At 33.5% G+C, this 25,513-nt stretch overlaps 1 protein-coding gene across 1 annotated transcript in view; it reads right to left on the bottom strand.

Moving 5' to 3' along the window:
* SPEF2 (sperm flagellar 2) overlaps window positions 1-25,513 on the bottom strand; it is a gene marked incomplete at both ends in the record, with an annotated part of 47,493 nt that overhangs the window by 11,329 nt on the left and 10,651 nt on the right. The window contains 17 exon segments of the mRNA XM_079548318.1: window positions 149-335; window positions 1,195-1,355; window positions 3,597-3,734; window positions 4,259-4,397; window positions 4,489-4,616; window positions 6,648-6,787; window positions 7,878-8,035; window positions 9,408-9,516; window positions 11,246-11,502; window positions 12,296-12,399; window positions 13,756-13,829; window positions 15,574-15,640; window positions 15,850-15,980; window positions 16,461-16,680; window positions 20,418-20,586; window positions 21,654-21,841; window positions 23,020-23,208. Of these exon segments, the coding sequence (XP_079404444.1) occupies window positions 149-335; window positions 1,195-1,355; window positions 3,597-3,734; window positions 4,259-4,397; window positions 4,489-4,616; window positions 6,648-6,787; window positions 7,878-8,035; window positions 9,408-9,516; window positions 11,246-11,502; window positions 12,296-12,399; window positions 13,756-13,829; window positions 15,574-15,640; window positions 15,850-15,980; window positions 16,461-16,680; window positions 20,418-20,586; window positions 21,654-21,841; window positions 23,020-23,208 (2,559 nt within the window).

Consider the following 25,513-nt stretch of genomic DNA (forward strand, 5'->3'; position numbering starts at 1 on the left):
TTAATTTGAGGCATAACCACTGCTAGTTGAAAACTCTTCTGTGATTCAGCATTAGATGTGAAACTAACATACACATTGTAATGCATGCTGAATGGAAGGCCTTTACTGTTTTATCCATAGATATCTATTTAAATAAAACAGTCCCTACCATATCTGATACTGCTGTTACTGCTGTATGCCATGTATCAGAAATAACATTTTCATCTTTCCCAAAAGCAACCACTACATTTTCAGAAGAATTCTCATCCTTAACACTCTTAAGTAGAGTTCCCTTGCTTTTTGATTTGGTAATATTTGTTTCTGGTGAAGGCAGGTTATAAGGAACTAGAGGAATTCTGAAAAATAAAATACAAGGCGTAAATCACTTCCCCCTTTCATAAAGAGGTAATTTGTTACAACATTAGAAAACATGTCAAGACAATGAGAATGCTATTTGCAAAATTTGCTGTAGTAACAGAAAAAGGATGGACTTATGACCAAAAGAGGTAAAACATGTGGATGACAGGAAAGTTGGCTAGTTTAAAGACAGAAGATAAGGAGATAAATAGATGGATAAAACTAAGTCAAATGACTGTGTGATTTGATGATATATTCCAAATGAGCTAGAAGCATAACCTCATTACTTTCTAAATGAACTGTAAGTAATTACAAAAGGTTTTACTGTTGATGGAATTTTTGATATTCTGAAATTATTTAAGAGTATCCCTTACCTTTAATGTAGAATTACTGTTCCTAGGATGTTCTGATTTACATTTGTTGTTACTTGAGTAATTTAATTATGTTCATTTGTGCAAATTTAAAGCCTATTGATGTTCTAAAATAATACTAGCTTAGTTTTGTGATAACTATGCTGAAAGCCATCAACAGTACTGAGGAAAGTAGGAAATATATAATATATATATATAGGAAATATATAGCAAATTTCTTTCTAAGGCAGCTTTCAAAATGCTTTATAATTCAGAGATGTACTAGTGAAAATGATTAGGGTTAATCAGTCAAAATTTAAGAATAAATTAATCCTATAAGATGATACAAGATCAGATTATTTACAAGATTATTTAACTATAATTACTATTTAAACAATCTTATTTCCCCATCCTTTGAAATATGCTGGCATTTATTTCCACATATACCCACAAAGCCATGAGTGCATTATAATTGTTGATATTTGTACAATTAATAGTGTATTTCTACCTTCTTGATTCATTCTGATCTTCTTTCTGCTCTTTATCGACAATATCTAGCAATGGGAGTCTAGTAAAACCTTGTCTGTCTTCTGTTGGGATTTTTCCTTCCATTGCTCTGTAGTAGTCATGAAGAAGTCTCTTTGTATCTTGAAAACGATCCACTTCAACCTCAATAAGAAAAGACAGAAAGACTGAAATTCAAAACAAGTTCTACTACATTTTAAATACATAGCGGCAAAAGCAATTACAAATAGTAAGAGTAATGGGGAAAACAATGAACAACTACATTTGTCTGAATTTTTATACTGTATTTAATGCACCCTTTTACTCACATCAATGTCTACAAATTTAGTTTCTTAATTTTCACACAAGTATTTCCAACAGTAATAAAAATCTCATTAGAATAGGAAAAATATTTGCAATAAATAATATTTAACACATTAAATTTAAATATATTTAGATTTATATTTATTTCTATACTAACAAGTATATACAAGTACAAAAAAATTATAGAAATTGCTTCATTTGAAATAATCAAAATCCTTGTTAACATTAAAAAAAGAGTTAACTCATAAAAAGAGTTAAATGATGGAAAAAACAGTGTAAAAGGTCATACAGTTTATCCTCGTCAAAGAGATCAACAGGTTTTATGAGCTAAGTATCTTGAAGATCTTTTTCCACAAATTCTCTCAGGAGAAATCAAGTAAGATTCAAAAAACATTTAACACCTGTCATGTTTTGATTTATTGATACAGACAAGTGTTAGCTTCTAACTGCCAAAACAGTACAAAATATTCATGGGAAAATGCACAAAACCACATTCACAAAACAAAGAATAAAACCTTTGTGGTGTAAAGCAGCTCTTATCCATAAGCAAAGAAGAAAATATCTTCTATTACAGTGCACAGAGAAAGGTGGAGAGTAATCTGATTTAACCTTACTAAAGTTAAGACGTTCTTAAGTAGAATTTACACAAATCTATTGTTTATACAGTAACAGAACCACGTGGGGGATACATTTAACTTCCCACAAAAGGAGATCTCAAGACCAAGGAAGTCTATTTCTGACCGTTTCTCAAACAAAACCATAACGTATAGTTTACATTTTTAGTTTTGCATTTTCAGTGTTAATTATTCATTTAATTATTTAATTTGGGGAACTATGCTGTACTGTGTTATGAAAATAAAAAAGTAGGGGCCTTTTAGGGAGGGAAAACATAACTACTATGTATTTTTAACACATTAGTCATCTCAAATGGCTTTTCTGCCACTGTGATGTTATTTTACTTTCACTTATTTATTCACATGTTAAGATAAAGTTTTTAAATAGACAATCATATAAATTACAGGATAGTAAGGATAGTAAGGACAATTACAGGATAGTAAGAAAGTATTTTATATTTGGACTTTTTTTTTTTTTAACCCTATTGTTTTAGTCTTTATTTATGGCATTATTTAGGCTCTTTTAAAATAGAGTTAATAATTTCCATGCTATTGCAGATGAATATATCAGAAATTTTATTCAGATTACTCCAACACGCATCTGAGATAAAAAAGTGGTTCCCTTGATTGTTAAGCCAGAAGTGGTTAGGCCTGATTTTTCAACCAAATTAGCATAGCATGGCATGTATTTAAAACACTTTTTTCATTGCCTCCTTTAAAGTTGCCCAAACCTTCACAACAAGGTCACTCCATTTACAGACAAGCTTGTCCATTCCACCCCTAAGTCTAATTTACGCAGTCACAGAAAAATAAATCTTACTTTCTTCAAGAACTGAAGTAATTCATGGTCTCGCTGAATGAGAGGAAAGGCGTAATGTGGGGAAGGAAAGATCTAACAAAGTGAAGATGATTTCTTTTCTCCAAAAAACTCCTTGCAACTTTTTTTTTAGACTGTAGGTAAAATTTCAAGTTACAACTGATAGAATTTTTTGATTTGGGAAATACAAGACAACCTTAACAGTAGGGAGGTCTACAACAGCAGTAAATTTTGTAATCCATAAAACGGATATGATGTAAATATGATTATGGATGTATAAACAGTTCTAACATCTCTGTTACAAATCTCAAAACATTCACTGGACTGATAAAACTCAAAAAGCAGCAATATGCATCACAGATTGAAAATGCTTGACAGTGGACAATAGTAATTGTATTTTTCTTAAAGTTTCTTGCCTATTAAATGGTTAAACATGATGAATGCCATCTAATGCCATCCTGGTCTCTAGACTAAATATCTCTAGGCTTTCTAGGCAGAGTTAGAAGCAGCATGAACATTTGCTCATCTAATTCTTGATTCCTAACATATTCAGAGCCAAATGCGTGAAACTCCTCTGAGGCTTACTGTCTTTCAATTCCAATTCATTGTCTCCTTCAATTGCAAAATCCATGGTAGAGCTCTGTACCTTACCTGCATAAGTGAAAAAAAATGGTTTATTGCAATCCCCTTATGATCTCGCAACCAGCCATCATTCATGATATCAGTACGTTCCTGCTCTGCTTCTTCCCTTCTTTTATCACAGATATCCCAGAGAAGATCCCTTAAATCCTAAAATAAAAAATAAAATATGAGAAATAACTAAGAAAAAACTGTAAATACATTCTTTTTTTACTATTAGAAACTATATTTTTGCCTGTGCATGAGACACACACTCATTTATTGTAGGCGTTGTTTTTTCTAAATTGTTATAAATGTCAAAGCCTGGTCCAAGACTTCTATGATTACAGACAGATGACAGAAAACAGCTTTACAAATGAATCTGACAAAATAATCCAGAGGTCTATGATAAATATAGAGGACAGAGTTAGGCTTTTCCCAGGCAGAGAGCTATCGAAGCTAGACATAGAATTAGAACACAAATAGCTAAGCTCATAACAGCATCAGCGACCTTCCACTTAAACGGTTTGATAATAAATGCAAACATAAAGAGAAAGGGGATATGCCATACAAACAATTCTGAGAAATTAAGTTATAGTTTAAACATTATTCTATTTACAAGGCTCCATTCCATTTTTTGCTTTAACATGGATAGTGCTTCATAGGCCCTATTGTTTCTTCTTCAATTTACTCACAGTCAGTCTTTGGTGTAGTTCTGCTTTTGTTTCCTCATCTTCCCTCAGGTCATCAGAAACTGAATTAAAGTCTGATTGCCACTGGGATACAAACTCCTGCTTATGATCTGGATGCTTTAAATAATCTTGGAAATTTTTTCTGTAAATTATGGCAAAAATAATGTTACAAAACAATGGCAGAGGAAAAATATAAAATATGGATATTGAAATACTAAGCTATTTCTACTCACCTAATATCTGCTAAATAATGTATCATGGAGTACTGTTCATCCCTTAGACATCTAAGTACAGTTTTGATGGTATTCACATACACATTTTCTACCATTTCCCAGTAAGGTACTAAAAAATCAGGTATCTCCTGTGAATATTTTAAAAAACATCAAAATCAATACATTTCTTGGCAACTCATTTAGATAAATCATTAATAAATAACAGATTATTTCATGATATCATACTTCTGACTACTGACTTCTTTCATTTATTTTGTTTTGGAATCATCAACAACTTATTATAAACAGAAAGTTACCCTGTGCATTTCTTTGAAAAAAAATGTGGCAGTATTCAAGATGAATAGGAAGTTCCCCCAAAACACTGCTGATATCGGTGTTTTTCGATACATTCATAAATTCAGGAAGTTGTTAGGCAGTACACAACTGTTTAAACTAGTAGAAATTAAGAGTGACTGTTGAGTGTTTCAAAAGCAACATTTTACTGACTGACTGTCAAAAAATGCCAAAGAAATGCATGACAAGTGGAAAGGCAACAAGATGAGTTGCAGACTTTAATCGCTCAGAAGGAGATTCACAGCATATGCCAGTTAACTGCAGTCATAAAGTCAAAACTGGAAAACATAAGGAACAGAATACAGAACAAAATACAAAGCGTCATTAAGAATCCTTCAAATCTGTATCTCAGTTACTGCATGCAGACCTATCTCCCCATCCAAAAGAATAAAGTTAAAAAATTAGTAAAACTAGAACAGACAGACCAAAAGGCAAAAATCATGACTGAATATATTGAATCATTTCTGCATGAGTAGAGTTAACATTATGTCTTGATTTGAAAAGCATCACGGAGGCAAAATGAAGAAGGAGTATGTGATAGATGCCTGTAACATCACAAATAATTTCACAGGGTGAATACAGAATTACTATTCATTGAATCACACAATACAAGAACTTGGGGTCATCCAGTAAACCAAGTAAAATAGATTTAAAGCAAAGTGTTATTTCTTTTCTCTTCATAAAAAGCATAATTATACAGGCTACATGTCAACAGTTTACGGGTTGGTTTGGCCCCATTCTGTGACTTGCAGGGCGAAGGGATTCATGAATCCACACTTCTAGAAAGGGAAATAGGGGACTCCAAATAATTAAAAACAGTGGCAGCGATCTGAGGAGAAACAAACTAATTTTCTAAATATGGTATATCAGAATGTAAGATAACACATTATAATACAATATACTACGATATAAGAATTGAAGCTAATAAATCAATTATAATGAGAGAGGGAGTCCAAAAGGTGGAAAGGTCTTGCTATAACACTGAGGTGAGATGCACAGTTGGGTCAAGCAGCAGGGAGGAGAGCTGAAAAAAAAGGGAGGTCTTGTGACCTTGCCAGAGGTGATATCTCCTCTCTAAATGCAAGGTGTTCTGGGGTATGCAGTTCTTCTTCTCTTCCAGACAGGTGTCTGGAATTGGAGCATTAACTCTTTAACCAGTGCCATGTGATATTATCATGTGGAACACTGATAACCAAAAATCATAAAACCACTAAATAATCACATAAAAACACTATACTGTGGAGACTATGAAGTAAATTGCTTCCAAAAAAAGAAAAAAGACAATCATGGAAAAAAATACTGTTGAGATTTACTGAATACAAAGATGTACCTATAAACTTATATCGGGAATCCCATACATTTCACTTTACTAGCAGATAAAAAGATGTCCTGGAGAGTGTTAGAGGAAAGTATCCTAGGAGAAATATCAGTGCACACTCTTGCCATTCTTACATTCTTTCTGCAGGACCAGTGCCCAGCCACCGCCAAAGGCAAGAACCTGAGTAGATGGGTCATGAAACCTGAGTAGATGGGTCATGACATGACTCCAGGAAGCTTGTTTTGGCCTTTGTGCACTGTTCTTCAACATCACTGTGAAGAATTTAGCAAAAGGCAATGATCAAAATTTTCAAGTGTGTTTCTTTCTTATATATTTTGGTACGAAAAAGTATTTGTACTTGTAGTACAAATACACAGCACTAGTGTAATTTTCACTGTAAAATATTTAAGAAAATAATGTGCTGAGAAAAAAAGTTTAGGTAGAATATGCACAAAACATAAAGGTAAATATATACTTTGATATCTAAGACTTTTAACCCTGAAGGTACCTTGGGAAGTGACACATCTACATAAATCCATTCACCCGTTCCTGGCTTAATCAGTAGTGGTGTCACAGGAATAGGAGAAAGCAGATCTTGAGTTTTAACTGGCAAAGCCTTTTCTTCTGGTGATTTTTCTCGTACAGACCCTTGAGTATGAACATACAATTAGTACCTCCATAACTATTTTAAGTATCAGTAAACAGAAATAGATATTTATGCTAATCTGACAAATTCAGACTAACATAAAGATTCAGAATTTGTGTATTTTTCATAAGAACATATGCTGATCAATTATGTGATGCCATAGTTTTTAGAAATCTGTTTCCAGTTAGATTGTATTTTGCAGGATTGCTACTTTTCCAAAACCATCTCCGTGAGAGAAACAGTAACAGTGATTTAGTATGATTATGCAAAGCATTCTTTACCAGGTAAAGCAAAGTCATTGGTGTTGATACAATTCTTAGATTCATTAAAACTATCATGATTTCAAGGACACTGCTTAATTAAGGAACAGTTGTAAGCATGGTTTCCGTGTGAGATTGAGAAAGAATAATGTGGTGAAGGCCACATCAAGTCTTTCTTCTAATAACTCTGAAGAAAACAGTTATTAAAAATCTAATCCTTGTTTACTGGATACAACTTTTTCTTTGGAATTCATCTTTTTCCCTTCTTTTTAAATAATTCTGTTGTATAGGGTTGTATGTACATATGTTAATTGCATGGATTAAGAAGAAACACGCAATAAGATGCACCAAAAGATGCAAATACGGCGCACTGAGTTATCCATGTTTTTACATTTCTGATAAATGAGTATATGTTTATAATGGCAAATTATCCTTCCTTTGTCATTGTGCTATCCCACACAGTGTTGATGCTAGCTGTAATACTTAAATCTGGAAGAAATGACTGAATTTAGTAATTCTTCAGTGAATTTAAATATATCCAACTGACAGTTTATTTTAAATATTTTGAAATCTTTTTCTCAAATTATCTTTATAGGTATGTGAAATTGGTCCATATCCTGTGAAATGTAAAAAATACGACAGAAAACTTCAAAATTCCAGTGCATTATCCATTATATCCATTCCAGTCAATAACTCATAAATCCCTGAAGCCTTGTAGGTATGGTGAAAATGCTAGTTTTTCCACATAGTTTTATATTTTAATGATTAGTGTTATCCATCAGAAACAGTCTTTTCTTAGTGAACTGTAAAAAGTAGAAAGGGAAAAACTTACTTTTATTCTGCTTTTTGTCAATTTCTTCAATCAGAATTTCCTTTACAGTTTTGCACACAATACTTTCTTCTGTCTCTGCACTGACCTTCACTAGAGTGTTTTGATGGTCTGAAAACCAGTTCTCTAATTTTGGCCATGTGTCTAGGAAGCCTGAAATTCTGCAAAAGTCATATTGATATATACCTCTAAAATAGAACAATTGAAATAACTACAGGAAAATATTTTCCCATAAACAAAGGAAAGATCACAATATCTAACCTAAATACTAAATACTATACAATACTAAAGCAAATCTAGGCAGTACTTTTGAAGATATTTAAATTTTCAACGACTTAAACCCCCTCAGAGTAAGAAAATAGCTCTTACTCTTTCATATCAGAAGTTAAGCCTATGTTTTCTTGCATCATGACTAAAATAATTATAACTAATAATATAATAGTCTAAACTAGTTAATATTATCAAATATTTAAAAGCAACTGTGTGCTCATGTGGCCAAGAAGGCCGATGGCATCCTGGCTTGTATCAGAAATGGAGTGGTGAGCAGGACTAGATCCTGCCCCTGTACTCGGCATTGGTGAGGCCTCACCTCAAGTACTGTGTTCAGTTTTGGGACCCTCAGAACAGAAAAGACAATGAGGTGCTGGAGCAGGTCCAAAGGACAACAAGGCTTGTGAAGGGCTTGAGAATATGTGTATGAGGAGAGACTGACAGAACTGGGGGTGTTTAGCCTGGGGAAAAGGAGGCTGAGGGGAGACCTTATTGCTCTCTTCCAATATCTGAAAGGTGCTTACAGAGAGAGCAGGGTTGGTGTCTTGTCACTGGTGACAGGTGACAGGACAAGGGGAAATGGCTGCAAGTTGCGCCAGGGGAGGTTTAGGTTGAATATCAGGAAAAACTTCTTTACAGAAAGGGTTGTTAAGCACTGGAATAGGCTCCCCAGGGAGGTGGTTGAGTCACCATCCCTGGATGTGTTTAAAAACTGTTTGGATGTTGTGCTCAGGGACATGTTTTAGCAGAGGGTTGATAGTTAGAGTAGTATGGTTAGGTTGTGGTTGGACTCAATGATCTTTAAGGTGTTTTCCAGCCTGAATGATCTATGATTCTATGACTCTATGATTTAAAAGCTAAAGTTGCTGCTCTTGATTTTCCTCTACACGCAAAATTTAATAATAGCATTATAATTTTTTTTAATCTAATGATAGAATAAAATATAGAAAACCATGAGAGGTTCTCTGAAGTACATACATATATACATACATATATACATATTTTATTTTTTCAATTCATACCTGGAAAAGAAATTTTCCTTGAAAAAATACCTTGGAAAAGCAAAACATAAGAATTCCTAATTTCTAAGATTATTTACATTGCACCAAAAATCTAAGCACCTCTTAGACTTCAGTCAGAGAAATTCTTAAGATCTTAACATAAGGCACTCATAGTGCAATCGTAGATCACATAAGAGCTTCAGATTAATTACATGCCTAATAATGTGGCTGAAGTAACTTTATTGTACTTAATATAACATACCTATGCAGCACCTGGTCCCTTGCTAAGTCAGTCTTCTCTTCTATGATTTTAACATCTGAATTTTGACCGTTGTCCTCCTGTTCAGTTTGAGAGGACTTTGATTTATCTGCTGAGGAAAACAGCATAAATGAACATATGTTGAAAAGGTAGCTACTAAGGACCTAAATAAGATAACTACGTTAAAAGAAAGCTTCTAGATTTCCTCGATGTTATATCTCTTCCCTTAAAAATTTAAAAGCTTCCTCAAAGAAAGGAAAGGACAGAAATAAATCAGAGAATTACTAAATAGAGCTGGGTAAGAATTCAGAGACTTCTGTTTGAATGCAAAGTCAATTATAACAATACATTTCCCAGCTGATACTTTGCAGTCATAGAAAGCTGTAGTTGTAGAGATGTGATGGGTGGACAGTTTCAGGCATATATATTCTTACAGTTTGAAGGCGTTTCTGTTTTTTTTTTCCAGTGTAACCTGAATCTTTCTTTTCGTAACTACTCGTTTCCAGAATGGATAGATTTACTACTGTATCTGAAGAAAAATATCCTCTATCTCAGAGACTTCTCAAGATTAAAAAAAGAAAACTTTAATCTATTAGAAATAAACAAATTTTTATAGATTTCTGATGTGGTTTTTTTGTTTGTTTCTATGACTTTTTCTATGACCATGGGACATCTTAAGAAACAATATCTTTTTTGGATTCCTGAGACTATATCATGTAGCATCACATCTTAAAGATGTTTTGGCACAAAATGTCTTAAAATTAACATGAATATCAGTGCTAATACATACATCTTGATGGTATAGTTAGCAAAACCTCCAACAATTTGCATCATTCTCATTTCTGCCAACATATAAAAGCAAAACAATGTTCAGCTCAAGCCATGTGCTATGTAAGTGCTGCAGTGAAAACAATGAAGAGTAACCCCCTTATAATCTAGACAATATGGTAAATATTTGTGAAAAGAACTTGTATTTTGCCAAGATGAGTGAGAGCAATGAAAAATAAGTAGTCCAGAAATAAAACAGCTTTCAAAAACCCTTTGTTGCTTTTGTCATTTTTGTCCAAAATCAACTATTTTTGGTTGTTCATTGACTAAGACAAGACAAAAGCAATAATCAATGGGGAATGAATGTTGGCATTTCTGAGCAAATTAAGAGTTAGCACATCCCTTTATTTACTCTTCCTAATGTATCCACTGGAGAAAAACACTAATTAGACATGCTCATTTGGAATGAGTAATATTTCTGCAGCTGCTGTAAGTTACACTTTTCCCAACTGTTTCTTCATATGATAGTTAACATTAACCACTGTGCTACCCTGTCTTCAGTGAAATTTCAGGACAAAAAAACCCACAAACACACATGAACTTGCACACTTATAATCTGCCTTTGACTGAAACAAACTTAAGTATTCAGGATAACTTGGAAGCACTCAGGATGATATTTCAAAATGAATGGATGACATTACATGAGGTAAAAAGAAATGGCAAAATAATGCTATTTTGTTTGAATTAGCATAATGTAAGGTTAAAATTGTTAAGTACAAATAAAACCTGAAATAATGCTTGTGATTAATGTGTTGCTTATATTCAGTCATACATCTTTAGACAAGCGAACAAAGGTAAAAGAGGTCTTACAAATAAGAGTAAAAAAAAAAATCTAACTTCATAATTATAAAAAAATACAAATACTAGTAGTTTAAATTAAAATACACAAATTGCTACCATGTTGCAAAGTACTCACATTTCAGAAGTTTCCATATTTATAACAATTTTCATATTCCCCTTACATAAAAATGTGCTTGTCATTTGACTTCATTTAAATGTAGATAGAAACTTACGCTTCAAGCTAGCCAATCGTTTCAATACTGTGGTGTCTGAAATATCCAATAATACAGAAACATCAAATGCAGGTAAGGCAACAGGAGGCTCGTTAGGAGTTCTAGGATTTGTAACAAGTGAGAGCTTTCCACAATTCACATATTTTGCTTCCATTTCATCTGAATCAATCCCTGTACAGGCTTTTTCAAATAGCCTTGCCTGATTAATCGTCATTGGAAATCCATCCAGAATCCATCCCTTCTCTGGTGGTGTGTGGCTAAAAGTAAATGAAAAATGACATTTGCAGAGAAAAACTGATAGCATAAAATTAACACCTAAGGAAGAGCTTGTCCTAGTAGTTTATTCTGAATGACAGCATCATGATCAAAATAGCAAAACAATGAACTTTATGGCAGAAATTGCATGAAAAGGAGCTAAAAATGATAAACAGAACAATATTTGCTTCTTGATAGTTTTCAAAAACAATCTTTATAGAGCTGTACTGTGATCAGAGACATAATTTCATTGCTTTCAAAAAGTGCTAACTTCTGCACTGAAAAAACAAGTAGTAAAAACTGTTTTATAACATTAAAGTACAAATGGGAGTAAATATAACTTAAATGACATCCGTGTGAGAATTTAAGAGCTAATTGCATATGAGCATATTTGAGATAATTTTCTGTAATGCAAGAAGAGAACAAAACAAATAATTGTTGAAATATGAATGTTTGTATTATGTATCTCACATTAAATCCAGAGGAAAAAATACTAGCACATTCTGAATAGTTGAAAACTGATAAACAAAATATAGACATTACTTACGTCTAATGACTATGTGATAGTTGTTTATTTTTTTACTTACTGCAGTGGTGTACACTAATGCTTTTAAAATATAGGGCTGGATTCTATTTCTTTCAAATGAGCATTAAATCACTGATCAGTCCCACTTTCCCATAGCACACTCCAATTTTCCACTAATGTACTGACTAAAGAGAAATGGCTGAATCTGGTCCTAAAAAATTGATAATTACATTCTAATTAAGGGGGAGAAAAGCTACATAATTTCATACTTCATGGCTTCCAATAGGATGTCAACTAGTAATTCATCAGGGATACTTTTTCCTTTCTTCAGCAATTTCTGTGATGCAGCGCCAAGCTGGGCACGTACAGATAGCTGTGGAGGAGTGCAAAGCAGTTAAAAGAACAAGTAAGAACAAAAAGCTCAGGATGTTGACAACACTCACAGTTAAAATGAACATCATTATGTGATGGCTGCTCTGAAAGTAATGCTTCCTATTTTGTTGTGTTGGTCCATGACATCAGAAGCAGATAGTGGTGGTATGGCAATAGAATAGGAACCTTCTCACCAGCATTTCAATTACATTTTGTTTGCATGTGACAGATGGCAGCAGAGGGGCACACTGACAAAATGGTGCCTTGACATGGAAGGAAAGGCATGTGAAGCAAAGGTATGGAATTGAATCCTCCACGTGGAAAAAATTGGCATCCACTGACATTCATTGATGCTTGCTGAAAATTTATGGAGACCAAACAGTACACAAGCACAGCAAGGTAGTGGGTGGGTGTTTCAGCAGTGGCAAAAGTGTTAGTGTTTCACCATAACTGGTGCAGACTTTTCTGAGCATGGCATGCAGGCTCTTGTTCACTGCTGATGAAAATGTATACCTAATGGTGGTGGCTATTCATAAAAATAGTGTTCTGTAGCTCAGAATTTGCTCTATCAGTTAGTTGTTCTTTGTATCTATTATAGTTTCTACAGAAGTAAATAGGAGGCGTAACTTTTGGAGCAACCTGTATACTTTACTTCTGCATTCCTTGATTATATTTAGTCTTGATTGTGTTATTTATTTATTTTTAATGTTTATTGTATGATCTACCTACCAGATATAGTTTTAACTGATGTTAAAGAGGCCTCATTCAACTGAAAAGTTGAACTGAATGTCATCACACACAGGAAAATGACAGACAGTTTGTCCTAATGTTCTGATTTTCACTACTGTAAACTCGGTGATGGTTTGATTTCTGACGGCTTAAGAAAATGCTAGAAGTTTTCTGTAGCAATATTTAACATCAATGTTTATATAGGTATCTTACTTGCTTTTTAAGTACATTTCAGCAAGAAAAATAAAGTTGAGAGAACTGTAGAATTAATTATTTTTGAATGTAAAGAAAAGAAACCTTGTGATGGGTTGAAATATTTGCGTGGCACCAGCAACATTCAGATCACATTTCTGCTAATTCAGAAATTATATAGAAAGTACCTTATCTTACATAATTGTGAGATCAAACAGAGATCAAACACTTACATAGAATTCTAGCTGTAGGTATAACTCTAACCAGTATACATGGAAATAGATTTTTACAAAATCTCTTTTGATATTTCTCACAGAAAATACTTGCAATCAGGTCAATAAATAAAGGCAAAACGGTGACAGTGTATCACCACTCTATTGTTTAATGATATGATTCTGAATAATCTATATTGTAGTAGTTAAAATGGACTACAAACCTCAGATATGTCATTCTCTTTGTGGTCTGATACAATTTCCTGATCAGACGGATGCTTTTTGACAGAACAGTTACCTAAAATAGGTACATTTGAAAGTTTAACAATTCCACATCTGTAATATTTCTTACTATAGCTAAATAATAAAAATACAAGTCTTATTATTGTCCTATGACCAAATTAAAACAGAAGGTATTTGCAATTATTAGTATGATAGGATCACTGAAAAATTCAAGTTGCAAGCAACCTCTAAAGATCAATTCAATTTTACGGTTAATGCAGCTGGAATGTCAGATCACATTACTCAAGGCTTTACCAGTCTCAAAAACCTCCAGTGACAGAAAATATCACTAAAGACAATCAGTTTCAATGCTCTCATGGGAAAAAGACATTTTCTTGCACATGGTCAAAACCAGAACCTTTATAGGTATCTCCACAGCAAAATGAAGACCAGTGGAAACACGAGCTTGCTGCTGACTGGAGCACAGGACAGAGATACTTAATGTCTCCTCTCTCTTGGTCTCTACAAGTACAACCTGCCTTCAGGAATCTCAGGCTCCTGAGACTAGCAAGGAAGTCTAGAGGCCAATTGCTTTGCAAGCAACTTTGCAGAGAAGACCTTTGAGGACAAGATTATTTTGAGCCAGAGACTCATCTTTGCATTAAGGAAGGTCAGAAGCATCCTGGAATACATGAAACACAGCATCATCACCAGGAGATCGTACTTTCCCTCAGCCTCAGTGAGACCATATCTAGAACGCTGTGTACAGTTCTAGACTCTCCAGAGGCAAGAAAGACCTGGATACATTGCAGCAGATCCAGAAAAAGATCATAACAATTATTAAGATGTTAGAACATCTGATACACAGGGAGAGGCTGAGAGCTGGAATTATTCAGCCCAGGAAAAGAAATCCTGAGTGGGAACTTGTAAAGTGGAGTAAAGCTGGAGCCACTATCATCTCAGTGATGTCAAGTGAAAAAGGGACAAGAGGCAATGGAAACAAACTGAAACACACTGAATTCTATTTAAATGATAAAATATGAACTGTATGAGTTATAGAAAATTGGAACAAGTCACCACCCAGTGAGATTGTGGAGTTTCCATCCTTGGTGAAGTTTAACTCCCAAGTGAACGCAGTGCTAAACAATATATAATACTGAACCTTCCTTGAAAGGTGTTGGACTAGATGACCTTCAGAAGTTCCTTCCACCCCCAATCATTCTGTGATTCTGAGTTTAGTAGCTGAGCCCAATATCAGTTCCTTTGTTGTTAAGAGCTATTGTAAAGAAAGGTAAAGTGAGGGAAGCAGAGGGCTTGCCTCACATTCCTTTGGAAGGTGCTTTCAGAATGAAGATTTCAACCTAGACACTGTCTGTGGTGCATTATAGGAGCGCAGCACCCATGTTAGCACTTCTGATTCTGATCCACATCTGCTGGCTTGACTTTCTCGCTCAATCTCACATTTATTGCATCAGTACATTTGTCATCAGACTGAAGCTTTTGCTGGTCAATGTCTCTGAATCTTACTCTTTAGTCAATATGTTCACTCTTTACTGATGAGGTGTTGGCTCTGCCAGACTTACTATTGGCATCATCTCCTGGCTCACTTTCCTGGGTGGAGCAGTTTGCACTTGCTTCTCCCAAACAGTGGGAACGCACAGAAACACAAAATTCATAATGGCAACTATTCTGAAAACTCAGATGTCATGGATTCTACATGAAGTTGACAGGAGAAAGTGGAATTGTAATTTAAATTTAATAAGAATTAAAATATATGAAAATTAATTTAAATTTGTATATGCACACACACACACAAATACCTCCAGTTCCATTAGCAAATGTTCTTGTTAGAAACATCATTGATGATGCTGAGAAGTTCCTCTGAACCTTTTGTCAGTTAAGAAAATAAATAGATTAGAAAAAAAAATACACAATACAGGAAAACAAATCTGTCAGTTGAAGATGAACCTTGAAGTCTGTTAAGAAAAAACTTCTAAGTCTGAAATTGAGTAAGAAGTTGAAACAATGTACTTTTTTTCCTTATACACTCACTTTTCCCTGAGACAGCCAAAGCCAAAATTAACAAGAATGCTTACCTTGTTTTGTTTTGCAGAGCTCTCTGCTTCCTGTGAAATCAAGCTGTATTCAGTTTTCATTTCATTATTAAGAAAAGCTTGGATGGCCTCCTGAACCAGAGTATCAACAGACAGTACCTGAATATTGCAAACTAATATATACAAAAATTAGATAGCTTTATAGTTTGAGCTGAGCATACATGAAGAGAGACTATCAATGAAATTAAATCAGTAATTGGAGGAGAGTATCATTATATGTGAAGGAATGCACAATTCCTTTTGTTTGGACTTTTCATATAAGTTGTTTCCACTGTCTCTTCTCTGTAACCAATGCATTCACAATCTTATATATATCTGCTAGTCTCTTCAATCACAAACATTTTCAGAGAAATCAAAAGCATTTTTAAATCCTCAAGAAATACAGAAGAAATATTATAACAACATTATATGAGAGGTCAGCTGTTTTTAATCTTATTCTAGAAGATAATGAATGAATGACTTGAAAGGAACCTCAGTAAAATACAGTTGCATGTGAGGTTCAAGGATTAGTAATGAAAGGATTTGCAAAAACAAACTTTATTGTAAGAGTCAACTTTAAGAGCTTTCAGATGAAAAGCTAAACAAAACTCTACCTTTTTCAAGAAAATTTACACAGGTAGTTTTTCCACTAAAAGGTTTTCCCAGAATACATCCCTTGATGCGAAACGGAGGAATTATAGGCAGTGAAGATCTGGGTTTTGAAGGATAGAAAATCTCCATCAGTCTATGAAGCACATGACCCAATATGTTGTTATTAAGAGGAGATATGTTTTCTCTGTTCTCGTCAGTTGGACACCATTCCCCTGTCATACTCTGTGCAAATAAATTATCAAACAGTTAGGCAATATATACTGTATTTCATCTTACTACACATATGTAATTATATAAATTCATATAATAACCAAATCTGAACAGTACTAATATTAAAATATTTTTACATTACAGCCTCGTTAAAAGATGTAATTGTCATAATCATTAAGATTTACTGCTATTCACTAAGACCTAGATGACAGACAAAAACTCCTACAATCATTTTTACAAAATCTAGAATAATTCTTTAAAATCCCACAAACACGAGAAGTCATCTCACTAATACTACAGAATGAATCAGCTATAACTTTTTGGAACATAAACCCATTATCCTAGCATTCAGCACTCCAATGATGAGGCAGTATTATTGCCCAGTATAGCACGCACATCTTTGAAAATTTGTACAAAGATTTAAAATACATTTATCTCCCTAACACACATTCAATAGTGACAACAAAACAAAACAATACCCAACAAGACAAAATCATAAAAACCTTAAAAGAAATACTAGAAGCTTCTGGTTGAGTTAAAAGCATACAGCTTTTCCTTACAATTACAGCTGGAGAAAGATGATAATAAAAGCTTGTAGTCAGAAAAATTTAACACATCTTTTGCCACTGGATTATTGCATCCTATACCACTAGGAAAGTACTATGAAGGACATGTGCTGTTTATGCTGTAATAAGAGCCTCTTAGTATGCAGGAAAATACTAGTTCCGTTTCAGTTATTCTTAAATGGCACATCTGTAGATTGCTGTTTGCTAGATACATGGGTTATTACCACTCCCAATTAGATTCTTTTGTTCATTTAGGTGTACTTTATTATACAATAACAAATATTGTAAATATTTGTAAATTGTAAATATTCAATAAAGTACACCCTAAATGTAGTAGTAAATGGAGTAAAGGAATGTAGTAGTAAAGGAATTTCCACTTAAAAAAAGAAAAAAGAAAAAAATTCACTATGAGGGTAGATAAGAACAGGCACAGATTTCACAGGGAGACCCATCCTTGGAAATATTTGATAGCTGACTGGAAAATACAAGGAGCAATCTATTCAGAAGTCAGATCCACTTTGAGCAACAAGTTGAACTACATGCCCACAAATTCCCTTTCAATCTAAACTATTCTATCATTCTATAAATTAAATATTTAATTACCATGAACATCAAAGTTCTACTGAAATATATTATACACATTCATGTTCCAGGTAGAATATGTATTTTTCAGAACTTGTAAACATAAGTTATACATTGCTATAGCATATATTCTAATAAGAGTTTACTTTGAAGATATATGCATTAGGTAAATTAATACCATGTAACTTACTACTACTTTAAATGAAAATGCGACCTATATTTAATCAGTTAAAACCAGAAAAAAATATTTCTGAGCTGTAAAATATCTCTTCCTTAAAATATCTCAGATATATGTACTTCTTAATAAGTTGCGGAAAAGATTAATTTAAAAAAGTTCAAATCCTTAATCTATCTGAACTATTTTCCCTAAAAAAAGGGGAGATCAATTTTTAAAAATTCTATCCAACCTGTGGTACAAATGAATTCTAAATGGGGTAGGTTTCTTATTTGAAGTACTCACCTTTTGAATTTTTTGTCTTTCTAATCAGAAAATTACTCGACCATACCTGTCCTTAGTTAAACTAGGTTATCTGTCAGAAACAAGTTTTCAGGTATCCAGGACAGTTACCTAGTTCCTGGTTAATGCTCTCAAAGAAAAATGAAAATTATTTGATATTTTGGGTGGTGCCTACTGTTATGTTTGGTGTGGCTTTTTTTTTTTTTTCTTTCTTTTTTTTTTTCTTTTTTTTCATGAATTGTATTTATTTATGAAGTGATTAGGCATAATGGATGTTATGGTAGTTTTCAAATATTTCCAGGCTTATTCTAATCTGGAATTACTATCAGCAACAGGCTGATAGTACATACTTTATTTCTTCTATTTTATCAAATATGCTTCTTTAACTCAGCACTCTTATTAAAAACTTATCATTCTTGAGACATGCCAGGCTGCCAGTGCTTGGCTTTTTTCTTAGGTGAAGAAATCATAATAAACATTGCTAGAATGCCCAGACAATACATTTTCAAGGTAGAACAGTCTGAAAATACTTGCTATTCACTTAGGTTTTCAGTTGACATGAGTGTGGATTGATGCCAACAATTTTATGCAAGTCATAAGGTATTATTTTTGGCTAATACGCATTCAGAAAAGTGTAAGATTAATAACATCTGGAAAAAAAATAAGTACGTGAGTGTACATTTGAAATAGTCTGGTACTGAAAAAGAGGCTTGAAATGTGTCAGTAAGTGTTTAACGCTGTTACTGGACTTATATTGAAAGAAACTACTAGATTCTGCAATACAAATAATAATAATATGACTGAAAATAATCAATTTTCTTTTTCTCCCCATTTTTTTCCACACCCAAAGAGAGTGATTATTAAATTTATTATGTGAGTTTATATAGTATGAACGGGTAGCTTATAATTAATCAGAAAAACATATTTTAAGATTGACACGAAAGATAACTCAGCTGTCAGGTGTTTACCACAGCTGATAACAAAAATTCAGACTGACTGCAAAAAAATATACCAGTTGATTCAGGGAGTTGGTAAGAACACAAACATATTGTGATTATAATTTCCCAAAACTTCAAATGACAGGATATTTGCAATGACTTACACGTATTAAATAGATTTTTCTGTTCTGTTTTTTTTTTTTTTCAAAGAAACTATCAGCTATATTGTAATTTGGAAAATACTATAGAATAGTTTTTAATTATAACAGGGAAATATTCACCCTTCATCTTCCAGATCTAAAATTATAGAAAGTATCATAAACTTGAAGAAACACTTTAAGATACTTTGTATCCTAACAGAAGATCTGCCAAAATATTAGCCATTTAAACTAATTTTTATAAAAGCTGCTGTTGAGAATAGATCACCCAAATCAATAATTCCTGTTAAAAAACTTTTATTCAAAATTACTTGGATTAAGACTACCAGGTTTTATAATAGACACTGTATTTCTTCTCACTTGTTTTTGCTGACTGTCTCTTCTCACATTTTCAAACGTGGTAGCATTAATCTGTGGGGGGCAGAATGGCGAGGCCGGACTCTTTTCAGTGGTGAGTGGAGACAGGACAAGGGGAAACGGCCGGAAACTGCAGCATAGGAAGTTCCGCACAAACATGCGCAAGAACTTCTTTACAGTGAGGTGACGGAGCACTGGAACAGGCTGCCCAGGGAGGTGGTGGAGTCTCCTTCTCCGGAGATGTTCCAGACCTGCCTGGATGCCTACCTGTGCAACCTGCTGTAGGGAACCTGCTTTGGCAGGGGGGTTGGACTCGATGATCTCTGGAGCTCCCTTCCAACCCCTATGTGATTCTGTGTGAATCACACTTTCAAATTCCAATTAGTTAAAATCAATTGCACAGTAATTTCTTTGTTTATCTTACACACTCAGTAGGTAAATACAATTAATGTTATATGTAAGCATTCAATTTTAAATGTTTTAAAATTGCAGCAACTCTCTGCTGCTACTAACATTCAGAGGAGCCATGTATTTCCAGTAGAACCTCATGTAATGAAAAGAAAATGCATGTCAAATTCTGATGTAATAAACTATTGAAAGAAGAAAATGTAATATTACAACAAAATTTTTACAATTAAGAACAATCAAGGTGTATTATATTATTCCATTATGGACTGTCTGTTTCATGTACCTTGTATTCACCATAATCTTTTTCATCTAACAGATCCATTTCATTCAACTCTATAAGTTGTTCTGAGTTTGGTTCACTTGGCAAAGTTTTAATTGAGGCTTTTTCATATATCGATTTTCCATTAAAAAATAATTCCTTCCAATCACAGATCAGTTTCAATGGAACTTTGCTGCAGTAGAAAACAAACAAAGAAACAAATATGAAGGCATTCCAAAACAAAAAATAAAAGCAGATAGACATCTGAGAACAGTGAACCCAAATTTATAAGAATCACAATCATGAAATATGGATATGCTAAACTAGATATGGTTTATAATGCTTTCTGTAATAGCTACAGCTTTTTAGGGGAGAAACCATAAAAACACTTACTGTGGCATCTTACTTGTGTTACAGCAATATCTGTGCAGTAACAGTTTTGCTGTACCTAAATAAATTGCTCCAAAATGCTATCCTAGACTTTAGACCTAGAGGTTAAAGTCTCTCCTCACCAAAAATCTACACTTTTTTTGGTTTTCTTTCTGGAAGCTAGAACTTATTCAGTACTGTACCAACCGTTAAAATCCTTCTTTTCCTTTACAAAGGAAAAATATTCATCTGAAACAAGACAAACTGCACGAAGTAAGAAGTAATTAAACAATTATTGCTATTGCTAAATGCAAACATGACACTGACATCTTTAGATGCTAAATCCTATAACTGTTTATATTTGACAAATGCTCAAAATGTTCTATTTTGAATAGAACTAGATTTTCTTTTTTTTTTTTTTTTTAAGTAATTGCTGTAGATGCATATTACAGCTTTAAATAACCTATTTATTGTTCAAAAATAATTAAGCAGTGTCTACAGTGACTACTTCATCAAGTACTTACTGGCCCTAAATTTAGATAATTTCCACAAACTATAAACATATGGTTACAGTTTTATCAGTTAGTACACAATTACACCAAAAGGAAGGAACTTTTGGCACACTTTCTTATTCAGTAGGCCTTACCCCATAGTCTAATCACTGAATCTTAATGAAAGAATGAGAGCAATTGAGAACCCAAGCTTCCACCTCACGGAAGGCAGCCACGTGGAAGTCGCTGCCTTTTTAGGATCTTCTCAGAAAACCTGCAGCACTGGGGCATGTCAGAAGAGAGAATCACACAAACATTCCGGTGCTTAAACCAGCATGAATCACTAAATCTAACAGCTACCTAACACATGTTAGTTTGGCCTAACAGCTACCATACTCACTTGTTTGTCAGCACTCGATATTCTCCTATTTTTGTTGACAAATCAACAATTTGGTCAATCACTTCCTGACATATGGAATAATGCTTTTTATAACGAGCCTGAGCTCTTTCAATGGCAATTTTCTCATGATGCTCTCTTTCCTTGGCAATTTGTTCTTCACAATCAATTTTTTCTTGTTTCACAAGAGCCTAGAATTTTTTTAAAGGGTACATTTGAGATTGCAAAGAAAATCAAACTGCAAAAATGCACCATCATAGATAAGAAAATGAACTTGCTCAGTAAAGGTTAGAAATGAAAACAGATCCTCACCAGAGATGAGACAGTGATCATTAACATACAATGAAATCTAAAAACTTCTATCCATTGGGTAATTCCCTTTTTTTTTTGCATTCTAACTAGGAAAACATAATGAAATAAAGGAAGTATGTTATTTCTTCTTTCATGATATGCATTAAGAACATATTCAGTGCTAGGGGATAGAGAAACATGAAATGATGCTGTCTACTCTTCCTAAGGAACAACAATGCAGATGCATTGATAAAGGCTGATTTTCACTGAAAACCATGTGGAATACTTAGAACATGTGACAAGAAATTTAACTTAACAAATTCTGATCTGCAAATAGTTTGAGATTATTGGTACCATTTGACTTTTTAGAAAGATTTTTTGCCCTGGTGGAGAATTATCAGTAATTTGTGTGATGATGTTCTTCTTTTTGCCAAAAGTGTACTTAAAAAAAGTAGTAATCAATACCTATAGATTCTGATTATATATGAAACTAGATGGATTGAAGAATTTAAAGCTGGCAATTGTTTTTGGCAGGAGCAAAGTAGCATTTCTACACATTATAGCCTGCTGGGGGCACTTGGCAGTTTGCCCCAGGATTATGAATTCTTCTATTTTTATTTATTTTTTACTAATAAACTTTAAGCCCAAAGGCAACAATATTGAGCACTCAAAAATGAAATTCTTTATTAGCAGCACTTGCTAAAAAAAAGAGAGGATGTTAGAGATTATATTAAAGAAAATGAAATACATAATTCTTGAGACAAGTTTTTCTGCCACTTTGTTGTTTCCATCACTTCTGTTATTTCGCCCCATCAGAAGTCTTTTAATCTCAGCACAGAGATGTTGTTCTACAAGGTTAAAATTAGTTTATAAGAAAAGATCACAGTTAAATGTTAAATTGCTCAATTCCATCCACTACGAGCTTTGCAGTAATTTTAAACATAGTTAAAAGTGATATATTAATCACTAGGTCACCATGCCCCTAAAAAAACCTGAATTCTAACAGCTGACAATGCAAATTCCACAGGTGGATAGTGTAATGCTCCCAGAGCAACTCAAGGAATAAGTAACTATTTACCGCCTCTCTGTCAAGAGCTTCCTGAAACTCTTTAAGCCGTCTTTGTTCATACTGCTTTTCCCTGAAAATCCTGTTTTGTTTTAAGACCTCTTTCTCATGTCGAACATGCATGAGTTGAACAGCAATCCTCCGCTCCTGCTGAGATTGTCTCATGAGCTTGTAAATAAGTTGTTCCTCCTGGTAAATCTCCTAAATCACATATATTTAAAAAATATCAGTAAGGACATGTTACAAAATATTTCATGGACAAGTCATCACTATCTCATAAGAAATATGAATGAAGTAATACAACAGCATTTACTTGCTAATTTGATGCCTATATCTAGAATAACATACGCATTCACGAGTATTGTTTATGTAAAATGTACAAAAATTGTAGAACAATGAAGTGAATTTTGAATACATCTTACAGATACACCAAGCATAACTACACTTGTTCAGAATAACACAATTGTAAAGAAATTGCAATATATTTCAAAAAACTGCTTCTGAATGTAAATATAGATCCATTCCTCGAATTATTAATTGGTCGTCATTTCACTTATCCGCTCTTGCTTCCCACCTGTCCCCATTCTCAGCCATACTCTGATAGACCCTTGATAAGTCTACTCTTCTACGGGTTTGAACTTCATCCTTTTCTCTTGGGATTCAGATAATTATCTCCCCCACTCCAGAAACAGAGAATGTGAGGAAATACTCCAAATATAGGAAAATACAAGTCTGCTGGGTAACAGCTTCAGAGTTCTCAACGGGAAAAAGTATCGTACTTAGAATCTCTTACTCAATGTTTTAAGAAAATCATTCTGAACATTGCTTGAAGCATGGTTGATGTACATCATGTACTGTGAAGATCGTGAATTATTCCTTTTCAAAGTTCTTGGTAAAACATAACAGTAACTTTTCACTACTGTACCTCTTTCATGCTGTCACTGGTATCTTAATGAAAGCTTAATCTAACGTGAAGTGTCTTAATGAAACCTAAAGTTTAGTTCCACTATCTTCACTGTCCAGAACTATTTCAGATATGTAATCAAAAGCATCAGCTTGCCTTTCAAACTCTATTGCTAAATATCACTTCTATAGCAGAATTTTAAAGAAAACTTTGGATTCCCTGGAATTTTGATTCATATGAAGAAAAAAAACTGCTATAAATTTTAATTTCAAATAGTCGAAAGAAAAATAAACCAAAAGAAAGTATTACTTCTATTTTTTTTTAATGTTTATTTTTCATTAGCTTTTAGTGTTTGAGAGAGGGTAGAACACACTCTATAAGTTTTCCTCAAAATGAAAATTCAAACTTTGTTGCATATTATCATACTTCTATAAACAACTTATTCTACAGAGAGATCTAGATCTCTCATAAACAACGCAACCAAACACTTTTATTAGTCTTGTAACAAAAATAGCAAAACCTGTTTATTTTAATTGCAATAATAAGAACAAAAACTTTTTAATACATTAAAATCTTTAATGTTGACACCTGAGATAAAACAGTATTTTTCAAACAAAACCATATTTTTGAGTTCCTTTGTCACTGTAATTGCTATAAAAAGTATATTCTAATTAAATACTAGTGACTTGAAAAGACTAAGCGCATATGAAAATCCCTCAGTGCTTTGACTATTTTAGAAAAAATGTAAGCTTTGCATTCTTCTTTCCTGTCACAGTATTTCATGACAGTGCACTAGTTTTAATGGAGAACAAATTAGTACGTGGACATCTCAGGCTTTAATCCCAGAGTTTCAACTGCCTCAAAGATTATCCCCCTACAAAGATTATGGCAAAATGAGAGTCTAATTCATAGTGTACTATTTGTATATTATGTACACTATCTTTTCGTATCATCACAGCAACCCTAAAATGGAAAACAATTTTAGATGCACTTTGCATTTTCATATTCATGCTATGTGTCATTTGATACATTTGAGGTAAGCAAATTAACCAATAGCACTGCCTACCGAATAGTGTATCTGCCCATTTGTCTTCTATATTCATCAAATCCAGGCAATAAGAGGAGACATCATGCTGCTTCAGTTCTATCCACTGCTTCTTCTGACTAACTACTTCATTAAGATTTCAAAAAAGAATAGAGGTTGTGCAGACTTTTCTGCTCTGCTTTTCTTTATGACAGCATTTTGTCCCTAGCCGTGGATTACTAAATCAAGAAGTACTCCACTTGAGGGAGATGGATGTTTAAATTCTAATTTATAGAGGACTGAAGAAGCCATCCACCAACACTAAGGTGCAAAGTGTTGGGCACAGTCAGAAATCAAAGCACCTTATCTACCAGTATACATTCTTTCCAAATGAAAAAGGAAGATTATTTGCTAACTGGAGAGCAGGGAATTTTGACATTATTCTAAATAATCGAATATTTTGACACAAAGAGTAGGCTTGGAAAGTCTCAGCAGGAAATGTTTGAGGAATAAAGAAATCCGAAAGGTGAATTAAGTCAGAGGATAAATTAGAAACATGGAATCATGGAATTGTCTAA

This window comes from Tetrao urogallus (genome assembly GCF_951394365.1).
Source record: "Tetrao urogallus genome assembly, chromosome: Z".
NCBI lineage: Eukaryota > Metazoa > Chordata > Aves > Galliformes > Phasianidae > Tetrao > Tetrao urogallus.